Here is a 14,373-nt window from a genome sequence, read left to right as displayed (position 1 = left end):
TACGAAAATCGGTTTGGCCGACAAAAAGTGTCTAAATCTAAACAAGCACTTATATTTGCATTGAGCGAGTAATAACGACGAACTTGAGCGTGACGATTGCCAAGGGACAGCAATAGTAGATTTTACTCTGTTTTTAATTTTCAATATGTATATACTGTACATACATACTAAAATATCAACTGCATGTATTAAAAAAATTATATTTTTATAGCATTTAATGTATTCTTATCTCTGATTTAGATGCCTCAAATTAAGTGCTAAACATTAGCCGAAACTGGTACGTCTTCAAAAGTTTGACTCGTTATCAAAGCTTTTTTTCAAAAGCACAATAAGCGTGTACTACTCTGATAATATAAGGTATGTACGTTCCAAMGTAAACAGGACTTTATTTATCTAGCACACCTCCGTGGCGCCGTTAGAATCTGCTATTTTTATATTTGATAGTCCAGTGATTGTCATGACCTTTCATCGATTGGAAGGTCGTGAGGACATAAATGACGATCAACATGTGAGCCAATCAAAATCCGTGATCACCGAAAATTCCATCGCAACTGTGGGTGAATTCAGCAAAAATGCGTGATTGAAATTTATGGTAATGAAATTTAACGTCTCCAAAACATCGATTTATCACATTTTGACCGAACATTTGGGCTTACGAAAGGTGTGTGCACGGTTTGTGCCGCACAAATTAATTGACGACCAAAAATTGCTCAGAATCCAACAATCACAACATTCGAAGGACATCATTGTGACCGATTAWTTGACCAAAAATTATATTTTAACCATTAACCACTCCCCGTATTCACCTGAAAGGAAAGCGTTATGCAGACGTAGAAGCCATTCAAAAGGCTTGCACCGGCATACTGGCGGCCTTACCGGCCAACGAGCTAAAACCCTCGTTCGACATGCTTTTGGACCGTGCAAAAAGTTGTATTGAAGCAGAGGGAGACTATTTTGAATAAAATAAATTTATTTTGCCAAAAAAAACCATTTTTACTGTTTTTTTGTAGTCCTGTTTACTTTGGAACGCACCTTGTATAAGCAAATGTGCCAAATGTAAAAAATTTATAAAAATTACATAAAAAACTATTAACGTTTAAAAATAAGTAAAGGTTCATTGACGCTCAGACTGTCCATTCTAACCAATTACTACTTAATTGGGAAGACATAAGTTTATTTAATACACATATGTACATCTCTACATAATTACTTGAATTACAAAAGTAGTTTCACAATTCTTTTAATTTCAGCTCCGGAAATACATATTATCACCAATACCTAAGTGGATAATCTATTATAAACACATTTAGCAAATAATATATTTATAAAAATTAATGACGCAAGCAATAATTCTTATCAGGTAAGTACTAACCTTTATAAATTATAATTTATATTTTGTGAACTAAAGGTTAATCAATTAATATTAATTACATAGCACTTGTTAACATACTTAAATATAATTTTAACCATGTTTACATARAAATTCAAACTGTTCGTAGCAAGTGGCTTAAAACACGTCATAAATCTTTAAAATATGGCTACCAGTCTCGCGATGAATATAATCTTCATTATTTAATCATAGCTGATATAATGTATATGTAAGTCAATTGGAAATTTCCCGGTCTGCTATAGTAAAACACATTTTTTTGGCAGAATTAATTGTTCTTCAACATAGTTGCCTAAAAAGGCGATACACTAATTATAGCGACCCTCCAACGTTTCGATACCATTTTTGTAGTACGATTTGTTCTTTGCTTTAAAATAGGTTTCAGTTTCGGCAATCTCCTCTTCATTCGATGAAAATTTCTTCTCAGAGAGCATTCTTTTGAGATCTGAGAACAGAAAATAGTGGMTGGGAGCCAGATCTGGAAAATATGGTGAACACGGAAGCGATTTGAAGCCAAATGCATGGACTTTTGCCATCGCTGACTTGTGACACATTGCATTGTCTTAGTGGAACAGCACTTTATTTTTCTTCAAATGCGGTCGCTTTGTAATAGTCGCTGTTGATGGTCCCTGCTTTTTCAAGGTATTGAATACAAAATTTTCCATGTGCATCCCAAAGTAGACTCCATAATCTTGTCTGCCGAATGTGGCGGGTTCAACGTGTGCAGTTCACTCAGATATCTGTCGATTGGACGTCACATACTCGTATAAAGTCACCCCAAAAGTTCGAAAACCTGTATATTATGTATATGGGAGGTAAGGAAACCCGATTCAACCCATTTGTAGCACACAGCCATAGTGACATTTTAATTTATAATTCGCGTGTTTTTCGAAACTCATTTACCTTCGTGTAACTTCTGGCTGTTCAGTAAATTCACATGACCACTCCGAGGACACCGTTTTGACTCAATTGAGGATATAAAAGCTGAATAGAAGAAGGMTCTGATGGCCGGAGGATTTTGATGCAATGATGACTGGAAAGTTCGTTGGCATAAGTGTATTGCAGGGAGAGGGGATTACTTTGAAGGAGATGAAATGGACAAAATTCACCTTTCAATTTGATCACAGTASTATATACTCATATAATATGATCATGAGTTTTCTATTAGAAATTCGTGTACTTATTTATGATTTAACTTAAGCCCCCTTCAAAMATTTTTAAGTCCGTTTCAACTTTGTTTTCTACAGGGCTATATAACAAACACTTATTATCTCCTTYCTTTATCAGCTTCCTATGACCTTTTGTTGGTAATTAGCTGTTATAATTATTTGACATCTGCGCAATCGTGTTTTTTTAAACGATGATTTAAGCTTTGATTTAGAATTAAATTGAAATAATTTGTGTTCAGTCGTCATCGAGAACTTAAGCGCAGTAATTACTACGAATCAATGTGGAAGCTTAGCAGAAAAACATTATTGGCAGGAAAGTCGAGCCTCTCGTCAAACACAGCGGCAGTGACATCACAACACCGTCATAGTAGTGTCAWAGCGGAGACTGCTGTGCCCCAAATACCCTCAACAGCAGATGTTGTTATCATTGGTGGCGGTTCGGCAGGATGTCATACATTGTATCACTTGGCTAAACGCGGCGTAAAGGCGGTGCTGCTGGAACGTGCTAAACTAACAGCCGGCACCACCTGGCATACGGCGGGTTTGATATGGCGTTTACGACCCAACGATGTGGATATACAATTGTTGAACAATTCACGAAATATGCTCAAACAATTGGAAGAGGATACGGGATGCGATCCGGGTTGGATACAGAATGGTGGTATATTCATAGCACACACCGAAGTAAGRATATAAATCCAGTTGTGTGTCTTTTAAAATTCAATATCATGAASATYTGTGTTTTGTGTATGAAGTCTATCAAGACTTGAATCGATAGAGGAGAAATGTTTGCATGTACAGTGATTGAATATTATTGGACGGTAAACATAATTTTTCACGAAAAATGTTTGGTTTCGAAAGAAGTTGGCTCAGGATTGGCTACACTTTTCGTATATATTTAGCTTGATAGCAAGTTTATAGAAGTGCGTCGATAGTGCATTAAAATGGTGCGACCAGCGCTAATGGAGGCAAAAGTGGTAGCACTCATATCTACCGTGCTTGATTCACGACCAAATCCATACTATAGATTTCGCAACGACATTTCTACTCACTGGATTCATACAGTTTACTGCCTTTGGGGTTTCTATATGATAACGTTCATTTTCAGTGTCGAAAGTGTTCCAAATATTTACATATATTTATATGCAAAAATATATGTTATATAGAATTTTTCTATACCGCGCCCATTTTYTAGTGTTATCGCTCAATTTTATTAATTAAAAATATTAATAAAAGTTTTTGAGATTACGTGGAGTTTAATATAATATAATGGTGATATTTCGGCATTATTTGGATGAACTTTTGATTTCTAACGGCAATTGGTTATGTCTACTTTCGCCAAACGTATTTGTTCATTAAAAAATTCTATTTTTTGCTGTGTGTTCAACCATTTAGTATTCTCGCAATTCGGAAGCATTGAATTTACATATGTCAAATGCAGTGAGGTCTGAGAGGTGCAAAATGCCGATGGGATCTGTACCAAATGTCACATGAAAATAATCATTAGTGTTTAGTATACGCTTGTCTTTCTGAAGTGCATAAAATGTTTTTGAAGATTTTTACGATGAGTGAAATTATTTAACAAAGAAGTTCCATTAAATTTTTTTGTGCGGAATAAAATTTCTGATGCCGAAATGAAGAATGCTGCAAAGAGCCTTGTATGATAATTGTTGTCCCGAGCATGTGTTTTTTTATTGTTACAAATTATTCAACGAGGTCGGAGAATCCGTTGACGACGAACCATGTCCCAGACGCCCATCAACAACAACTTATGATCAACACGTCCATAAAATTAAAGAATTGCTGCTTGAAAATCGACTGTTAACATTCAAACATCTTACTGGCATCTTTGGAATATCGGAATGATCAGTGAAAACTATATTGAAAGATCATTTGGGCCTAAGAAAAGTGAAAGCACGATTGGTTCCAAAATCACTAACTTTTTTCTAAAACGTCTCTGAAACAATGATTTCCGACTACGAGGAACTCATGAAACTTATTACCACAGGCCAAGAGTCTTGGATCAATGCTTAGGACCCGGAAACAACGGCCGAATATCGTGGCAAAAGTGAGCCGAACTCGTAAAAGCAGATCTTCCATTATCGAAGTGTTGTGTGGTGGAATACGAGTATTATTTGAATGTTATGTGTGGTTTGCGCGAAGGTATTCGTAAAAAGAGGTCGGAATTATGGGCTGACAACTCTTTTTTTTTGCACCAAAATTGATTCTTCGTGAGTTTTTTGCCAAATTTTCAAGCCAAAATTGCAACCAGCCTGACCCAACAGCCTGATTYAGCTCCTAGTACCTTCTGGCTATTCAACAAACTCAAACGACCGCTCCGGGGAAGCCAKTTTAAGGCAATTGAAGACGTGAGTCGCTACGCGGATTTGAAAAAACTTTGGCACAAGTGCATTGGTGCAAAGGGGGACTACTTTGAGGGGGATTTGTTTAGGAGGTTGCGTTCAACTTCAACTATCGATTCCATATTTTTGCATAACTTCATTTTGTAGGCGTGGCAATTTTACCACTTCAAGTTTCTTTAAGATCACTTTCTACTCGAAATCGGTTTGACTCACCATTCTACTAAATTCAACAACATTCARTTCAACATGATTTCAGTCATATGTAAAAATAAATCAAAGCACAATCATCCTCATCAATCATCGATTCTTCACCAGTTCCAATTGTGATTTATTTTTAAAAGCATAAACATCTCTTTCTTCTAATTTTAACCATTAGAAACGCTTGGATGAATATAGACGTCTCGCCACTGTGGGCAATGCTTTAGGCATTGAAAATCATATCCTGGGACCCGAAGAGACGCAAAAGTTATTTCCACTTCTTGATCCGAAATCTTTTATTGGTGCGCTCTATTCACCAGGCGATGGTGTCGTTGATCCAGCTATGTTGTGTACGGCATTGACCCGGGGTGCGATTCAAAATGGAGGTCGTGTAATTGAGAATTGCAACGTCACAGATCTGTTAGTCGAAGACACGTCTGAGGGCAAAGAATTGGTCGGTGTGGCCACATCATACGGCAATATAAAAACAAAGACCGTCGTGAATGCGACGGGTGTTTGGGGYCGTGATTTAGTGCAAAAGCATGGCTCGTATTTACCACTTATACCCATGAAGCACTCGTATATTATTTCCGAGACCATACCCGGTGTGCGTGGCATACCGAATATACGCGACCACGATTATTCCACTTATTTCCGCATACAAGGCGATGCAATTTGCATGGGTGGTTATGAGCCAAATCCTATAATATTGGAACCGGTGGCGAAAGATTTTCACTTCGGTCTTTACGACTTGGATTGGTCCCTGTTTGATGTGCATCTGAATGGGGCGATAAAATTGTGTCCTTCGTATGGAAATTATGGCGTGAAGAGTACAATATGTGGTCCCGAATCTTTTACACCCGATCACAAGCCTCTTATGGGTCCCGATACGGTGATAAACGGTTTGTATCATAATTGTGGCTTCAATTCGGCTGGCATGATGTTTGGTGGCGGTTGCGGGGAACAAACAGCACTTTGGATAATTAACGGTAAACCTGATTTAGCAATGTTTAGCTTCGATTTGCGTCGTTTCACGGTCGCACAGAATCGTGACACGCAATGGATACGCGAACGTTCGCATGAGAGTTATGCTAAGAATTATAGTATGGTCTTTAAATATGATCAGCCACTTGCCGGACGTAATTTCCAGAAAGATCCATTGCATGAGGATATGTTGGCACAAAATGCGTTCATGGAAGAGAAGCAGGGCTGGGAGCGTCCTGGCTTCTTTATGAAAGAAAAAGCGCAAGTCTTACCCTATGATTGGTATGGTTGTTATGGCAACACGAGACATGCCGAAAGCGCTTATGAAGAAGCGCTCGAGGGTGACYTAAAGTATTCGGAATTTTCCGATCATCATAAATTGGTACGTMGTAAATAAACAAAGATAGTGCAAAAGTTATTTGTATATATTGCAGATCGGGGAAGAGGCACTGGCTTGCCGAAACGCCGCCGCCATCTTTAACATGAGCTATTTTTGCAAATTGGTTATGTCTGGGCCGGATGCACAAAAGGCCGCTGACTGGATCTTTAGCGCCAACACTAATCGTGAGGCTAACAAGTGAGTAACCTTATAAAACTTGCTTGAGTGAATGCAGAGTATTGAGTATCGGTGAATTTGACAGTCTCTGTTGTTTTCTCTCTTAACTCTCTATTACTACCTCTTCAATTGAGCGACGACCTTAAATGTATTTATTTCTTACCAGAACCGTTTACACCTGCGTGCTCAACAGCAGTGGCGGTGTGGAAGCTGACGTTACCGTATCACGTCTCAATTCTGGCACTGGCGCAGTACACGATCCTAAGTTTACCGGTCAAGGATATTACATTGTGGCTGGTGGTGCCTCTGCCTATTAYACCTACTCTACACTACTCGCTGAAATACGTCAAAAGGGCTTTAATGTCACGTTACGCGACATTACCAGCGACTTAGGAGTTATATCCATACAGGGGCCACGCAGTCGCGRCATACTCCAACGTATTATCGACTGTGATCTATCGAATGAGARCATTCCACCGAATGGTACACAAGTGACAAGTGTTAAATGTCCAACAAATAAGGGTGAACAAGTGGGTGTGCGCGTATTGCGTGTGAGTTTCGTCGGTGAGCTCGGCTATGAATTGCATGTGCCAAAAGAACATTGCTCTGCTGTCTATCAATCACTCTTGGCGGTCGGTAAACCCGATGGCGTGCGGAATGCTGGCTATCGTGCCCTCTACTCGTTAAGCAGCGAAAAGGGCTATCATTTGTGGAGTTTCGATTTAAGACCCGATGATACACCCATTGAAGCTGGGCTTTCGTTTACCTGCCGCAAAAATGGTGACTACAAAGGCAAAATGGCAATTGATCGGCAACATAACGAGGGTATTAGACGACGTTTAGTCTATTTAACCTTAAACGAACAAGTGCCTATTTGGGGTTTAGAGGGCGTGTATCGTAATGGKGAAGCGGTTGGCTTCCTCCGACGTGCGGAATTCGGTTATGCATTGGGAAAATCAATCGGTCAAGCGTACGTTAGTCGAAAGGATGGCGAAATCATAGATAATGATTACGTTACACAGGGCACATACGAAGTGGACATTTTGGGGAAACGTTATAAGGCTGAGTGTCATTTGAGAAGTCCCTTCGATCCAGACGGTAAACGCATATTAGGCATTTATTAGCTATGTACAAGGAATGTATATGTATACACGGTAAACGCATATTAGGCATTTATTAGCTATGTACAAGGAATGTATATGTATACACGGATAGTAATTTAAGAAAAAATTTAGATAAATTATAATATTCATATATAACTTATATATGTCTAAATTCGAGATGAGAAAATAAATACATCTAAGATAAAACTCTTATTTCGTCTTTGAAAATAGACAGCAATTGCTGGAACTAGGTCTAGTTGGTAGGATTCTTTTGAGTCGTAGTCTAAACGTTGGATTTATTGCTAGCATTTGTCTCACTTATACTTCATTGTTTACCCAGGAAATAATCTTTAATTATATAATTATATTTCTCAATTTTCAATATTATTAAAGGAGTTTCTTTATTGATAAGCACTTTCAAAATATTTTCATAGAGATACATTGGGGCAAAAAAAAAAAATACCCGGAAATCTAGATAAGAATTCAGCAGATGTTTTTTTAACGAGATCTTACACCCCAAAGTTTTATTTCATCGTCACAATGTCAAAAAATTTGTTTTCGTATCAGGAGAAAGTAAACTCCAGTCGTTTAATTTACTATAGACCTCAAAGCCAGAGTATGTTTTTTAGATAGACTCAAGTCATGTACTAAACAAATCACTTTGTTTTAGTAAATTCGGCTATTTTGAAATTAACGGCTCATAACTTGGGTTATCATCTTCAGATACTTCATCGTGCTGACTTAGAACAAGCTCCGGGGGCGGTTGGCAATATAGAATGGGTCTGTTGGCCGAAGACAAGACTACATTGTATAGTGTGTTTGAACTTAGTTGTAATGCCAATTGTTTGAGTTCCGTTAAAACTGTTCGTTCAACTTTTGTGTCGTCAATATGGGTGAGTTCCTGTTTTATTTATAAGATTTCCTCTTTTATTTGTATTAAAATGATGAGTCCAACGAGGCACATGCCGCTTCTTAATATATTTAATTTTTTTAAATTGTCTTTTGAAGGGATATGAACCCATCATTAAACGAGTGCCGGTAAATCATAAAGATACAACTTTTTATTTAAAAATAATAATTTATGACAATTATCCTCGATTGCATCCCTGTGTCTAAAGTCGCGTCTACTATCAATGGCTTGAAGGGAGTGATATTACAAATTTTTAAAAAGTTTACATTGGCATTCAATATATATATATTTTTTTTTTTATCAAAACTGCTTTAATTCTTCAAATCGGGGTATACATATGTATGCATGTATGTATTCATAAGTACAACCGCCAAGTGCATTTAAACCAAAACATTAAAATTTAACACTGTCCACACAGCAGGGGCGCTTACAAAGAAACTCAATTGTCGACGGCAGTGGCATACGTTGACGCAGCAATAAATTAAGTATGACAAAGGCAACTGTTTGGAAGTTAATTTCATGCGCAATATTAACCAAAGTTGAGCGTACGAGTTACAGATGTACTTTCCCACTGCCCTAAATCCCGAATTTCCCCCTGCATTCAGAGGTGTTTCATTACTTTCTTTGAAGAGGCGCAATTTATTATCAATTCCAGCTTATATACATACATATACATATGTATGTCTACTTGCATGTATGTATTTGCGCCTCAAGTGCCTATACCATAGGACCCTCCGCACTAATAGTTTTGACACTTTTGCGGTCACCGAAAAATTATAACTCAATTAAAATTAATGTGTGATTATGATAATTTGAGTGTTTTTCGTAGAAGGCTTGCATTACATGCCAATTTGTACACATACATACATATTGTATATCTCGACCTAAGTGTGTTTTCTGAGGCAGCCAGATGTAACACCGATGTATGCACACACATACATATGATTGTGTATTATAGATATTACAAAGCAGACATTGTGTCGCCAAGCGAACATTGCGTATTATAGTTAGTGGAGAAGGTAAATACTAAGTATTTTAAGTGCGATCTACATTAGGGTGTTCATAAAAACACTTGTTTTTCTTTCAAGAGCTCTAATCTACTGTATAGGTTATGTCAAGATAAATGGTTTCGATTAAATATTATTTATTTATTTGCTTCAGAGAAATGGATATTAATGACGCCTTCAAATTACTTATATCAACCCTAAATATGGTCTCATAGATTTTTTTATTAGTCAGTTACGACAGGTTGCTTCAAAGGTACCGCTAAGCTTTTCTTCAACGCGCATTGTTCTGCCCACTCCTTAGCATGTTTCTTCTTTCGATGAGAGTACATATTGGCATTAGATTTGAAAGTTTGTGGACAAAAACTACAGGTATATAAAGCTTCTCCGGTATGGGTGGCCATGTGCTCCTGCAATATTAATTATGGAAAGTATTTGTACAATTATATGAATACACAAATAAGTAAATATGTCTTTGCACAAACTTATAACTTACTTTGAAATCGGTAAGCCGCTTAAAGGCCTTATCGCATAATTTGCATACATGTTTCCTTTGTAAAGAATGCATATATTTTATATGGTTACGATGAGCCTGAAGAGACGGTGACACTTTAGAACACATTGGGCAGACCTGTGGCGTCTGATACTCTTCCGTATGCATAGTTTTCATATGACGTGCTAGGCCATATTTTGTAGTGAGCGCAGCATCACATAGATCACATTTTATTAGTTTTCGTGGCACACCAGCATGCTCGGCCTGATGCCGTTCCAGAGCATCGCGCCCCTTTATCGATATACCACAAATATCACATATTTTTACATAAACATTCAAATGGGTTAGACGCATGTGTTTTCGTAATTCAACATCGTCTGGGAAGCTGAAAGAAATTTAATTTTTAAATAATTGAATTCAAATATATATATGCCATATTTTTAAATATTTACTATAGTGCTTACGTTTTACCACATTCTAAACACGGTACCGTTTTTTGATCTTCTGTAACGTGAATATTATAATGTTGTTTTAAACAAGATGCTCGGAAAAATCCTTTAGAACAAATTGAACAACGATGTACTCGTTCCCGATTTCCATGCGCATACTGAAGATGAAGATCAAGGCTACGTCTCTCCGACATTCGCTTTCCGCAATGTATACATTTGAAATAGTCAGGATCTTCATGCAAATGAATATGATCAATTAACAAACCACGTTCAGGTAATTTTTTACCACAACATAGCACATAACCACTCGTTTGATGTTCTTCACGAAAATGACTTTTTAAATGTTTGAAGTTTTCCAATGAAGTTTGACAAATGCAACAAGTAAATTTAAAGTTTTTCTTTGCTATATATTCATCCGATTCCGCAGTTTTTTTATTTACGCCTTTTCTTTTATTTATTTTACAAGATTTTCTTTTTATTTGTTTATCTTCTTCATTCGCACTCTCAGATTCTTCGTAGTCTGAACTAAATGTCGATATAGAATTATCCATACATTTTTCGAGCAAGGACTCATCTTTAACCTCTAATGCTTCGGAAACAATTTCAGTTTGATTACATATATCTTTGGGACTCATGGAGGCGGGTAATATTAGTTCTTCAATTTTTACTTGACRTTCCTTCAGTGGAATGGGAGGCTCACAAAGGACTCCGACAGTTTCAGGTCCTCTTTGCCGTTTGGGACGTCCCCTACGACGTCTTGGTTCAACTTGTGCGTCGTCATTATTTATGATTTCTTCTTTTATTTCTAAGATTTCGTCTTCTAAAGTCACGCTTTTCAATGTGCTCGCCGCTTCCTGGTGCACTTGCTTCACATGTTCATAAAATTTATGAAATGTTTCTACTAAATCCCAACATTTTTGACAAATGAATTTTATTTCAATTTGAGACATCATATCCAACTAAATAAAGAATAAAACAATTTCATAAATGATAAGTGTAATCCATACAATGAYGTACCTCCTCCTTAAAATGCAGTTCAATCACTTCTCGTCCATTCAAACCGATACCTTCTTTGCAGTTCAAATCTATTTGATTCCTTGAACTTTCCAAGCATAGTAAACAACAAGTCTCATTAAACATTTTAATATATTTTGTCTTAAATAGAATAATAAACTTCTACAAAACAATTTGTTTACAACATGCCAGTGGTCCCACTTGTTAAAAAATTGTTATTAATATCATCAACGTTAAACAGGGTGATGCAACCTTATCGATGGCTCAAATAGTAAGATTGAAAATATATCGATAGGTTTGTAAAAGRAAACATTTGAATGCAAGCATTTATCGGTGTAATTGGCCAGGTGTCTTTGGTGTCGAGTATCGTCGAAATCTGATGATTTCCACGACAGCTGATTATACTATACCGGATTTGACATAATGTTTTCATTATAAGCGCAGTTATAATATCAATCCAATTCTGTATGGCTTTAAGATCAATTTACCTCAGGTAGGACAATTTGTTCACTATCATTAAAAATTTTCAGAGCGTCTATTTGATGTCCATATATTAGATTATTGTTATATTGACGGGAATTGAATTTTTGTATAATTCCTGTTGTTGATCTCATAAAACGCTAATAATTGGYTACACTGTACTATTGCTAATGTAATTTTTTAGTTAGGTTCTATTAAATCGGAGTAGATGTTTGCGAGTTCATAATCAAACCATCAATAAAAAAGAATATGTATAACATACATTGACGCTTTCAAATTAGATATTTATCAACCTACTAAAACATTTTCGCACCGAAATCGCTAAAGCTTTTTATCAGTCAGTTGCGATAGTCTGATTTAGAAGTACCCCTACACTTTTCTTCAATTCGCATTGTTCAGCCCACTCCTTAGCGTGTTTCTTCTTTCGRTGAGAGTACATATTGGCATTAGATTTGAAAGTTTGTGGACAAAAACTACAGGTATATAAAGCTTCTCCGGTATGGGTGGCCATGTGCTCCTGCAATTTTAAATGTAAAAAATTATTAAATTATAAAACCATACAAATAAATAGGTATGCACACAAATTAAATATCTCACTTTGAAATCGGTATGCCGTTTAAAGCCCTTCTCGCATAAATTACATACATGCTTCTTTTCCAAGGAATGCATATATCTTATGTGCTTACGATGAGCCTGCAGAGACGGTGACACTTTAGAACAAATTGGGCAGACTTGTGGTGTCTGATACTCTTCCGTATGCATAGTTTTCATATGCCGTGCTAGGCCATATTTCGTTGTGAGYGCAGCATCACATAGATCACATTTTACTAATTTTCGCATCATACCAGTATGCACAGCTTGATGACGTTTGAGAGCGTCGCATCCTTTTACCGATGCACCACAAATATCACATATTTTTGCATAAACTTTYAAATGGGTTAGACGCATATGTTTTCTTAATTCAATGTCATACGAGAAACTGAAAGATGCATAATATTGAAATAAATACATCTAGGTATATAAGCACTTACGTTTTGTCACATTCTAAGCACGGTATCGATTTTTGATTTTCTGTATCTTTAATTTTATAATGCTGTTTCAAACAAGATGCATGCTTATACTGAAGATGAAGATCAAGGCTGCGTCTTTCCGTCATTCTCTTTCCACAATGCTTACATTTGAAGTAGTCAGAATCTTCATGCAAATGAATATGATCWATTAACAAACCACGTTCAGGCAATTTTTTACCACAACATAGCACATAGCCACGAGTTTGATGTACTTCWCGAAAATGACTTTTTAAATGTTTGAAGTTTTTTAATGAAGTTTGACAAATGCAACAAGTAAATTTAAAATTTTTCTTTGCGATATACTCATCCGATTCCGCARTTCTTTTATTAACGCCTTTTGTTTTATTTATTTTCCGAGACACCCTTTTCGAATGTCCATCTTCGTTGTCACTCTCAACTTCTTCAGGGTCCGAACTGTATGCTGATACTGAGTTCTCCACATATTCTTTGAGTAAAATATCATCTTTAACTGCTAATACTTCAGATAAAAATTCAGRTTGATTACATATATCTGTGCGACTAATTGAAGCGGGTATTATTAGTTCTTCAATTTTAACTTGACATTCTTTAAGCGGTATGGAAGGCTCACCAGGAACTTCGACAGTTTCAGGTCCTCTTTGACGTTTTGGACGTCCCCTACGACGTCTTGGTTTAATTTGTGTGTCAACAATATGTATGAGTTCCTCTTTTACTTCTAAGATTTCCTTTTTTATTTCTGTGATTTCTTCCTCCAAAGTCACACTTTTCAATGAGTTCGCCGCTTCCTTGTGCACTTCCATCACATTTTCATAAAATGTATGAAATGTTTGTACATAATACCAACATTTTTGACAAATGMATTTTATTTCAATTTGAGATATAATATCCAACTAAATAAATAATTAAAAGTTTCATAAATAATAAGTGTAATCCAWACAAATTACGCACCATTTCCTTGAAATGCAATTCAATAACTTCTCGTCCATTCAAACCGATATCTTCGTTGCAATCCAAATCTATTTGATCCTTTGAACTTTCTAAGCATAGCAAACAACATGTCTCATTAAACATTTTAATATATTTTGTCTATTAAAATAATCAACTTCTACAAAACAATTTGTTTACAACATGCCGCCAGTGATCCCACTTATTTAAAAGTTAGTCTAATGTCATCAACGTTAAACAGGGTGTTGCGTCATTGGCGATAACTGAAA

General features: G+C 36.5%; 3 protein-coding genes across 4 annotated transcripts; 1 reads left to right on the top strand and 2 right to left on the bottom strand.

Annotated features, from left to right (window-relative positions):
* Positions 1-2,740: 2,740 nt before the first annotated feature.
* Positions 2,741-7,903, top strand: LOC108965266 (sarcosine dehydrogenase, mitochondrial). Its single transcript, XM_018927541.1, has 4 exons — positions 2,741-3,240; positions 5,296-6,483; positions 6,536-6,678; positions 6,824-7,903. Exons 1-4 carry the CDS (start codon positions 2,836-2,838, stop codon positions 7,779-7,781), a joined length of 2,694 nt encoding a protein of 897 aa, XP_018783086.1. The 5' UTR covers positions 2,741-2,835; the 3' UTR covers positions 7,782-7,903.
* A 1,894-nt stretch (positions 7,904-9,797) lies between these two features.
* Positions 9,798-12,072, bottom strand: LOC108965270 (gastrula zinc finger protein XlCGF26.1-like). Its single transcript, XM_018927546.1, has 4 exons — positions 11,634-12,072; positions 10,632-11,575; positions 10,171-10,552; positions 9,798-10,084 (listed from the first exon to the last, which is right to left on the bottom strand). Exons 1-4 carry the CDS (start codon positions 11,754-11,756, stop codon positions 9,902-9,904), a joined length of 1,632 nt encoding a protein of 543 aa, XP_018783091.1. The 5' UTR covers positions 11,757-12,072; the 3' UTR covers positions 9,798-9,901.
* A 94-nt stretch (positions 12,073-12,166) lies between these two features.
* On the bottom strand, positions 12,167-14,282 carry LOC108965271 (zinc finger protein 721-like). 2 transcript variants are annotated; one of them, XM_018927548.1, is made up of 5 exons: positions 14,108-14,282; positions 13,142-14,049; positions 12,708-13,089; positions 12,408-12,627; positions 12,167-12,301 (listed from the first exon to the last, which is right to left on the bottom strand). In XM_018927548.1, the coding sequence occupies exons 1-4, from the start codon at positions 14,228-14,230 to the stop codon at positions 12,445-12,447; spliced, it is 1,596 nt and encodes a 531-aa protein (XP_018783093.1). In that variant the 5' UTR covers positions 14,231-14,282; the 3' UTR covers positions 12,167-12,301; positions 12,408-12,444. The 2 variants fall into 2 exon arrangements, with proteins under 2 accessions (XP_018783093.1, XP_018783092.1); XM_018927547.1 differs by having other exon boundaries at positions 12,169-12,627.
* Between the last annotated feature and the right edge of the window lie 91 nt (positions 14,283-14,373).

The sequence above is a fragment of the Bactrocera latifrons genome, unplaced genomic scaffold, assembly GCF_001853355.1.
Source record: "Bactrocera latifrons isolate USDA-ARS-PBARC rearing strain unplaced genomic scaffold, ASM185335v1 scaffold_138, whole genome shotgun sequence".
NCBI classification, from domain to species: Eukaryota; Metazoa; Arthropoda; class Insecta; order Diptera; family Tephritidae; genus Bactrocera; species Bactrocera latifrons.
Note: the sequence above shows the minus strand (reverse complement) of the source record. Positions and strands in the feature narration are given on the sequence as shown.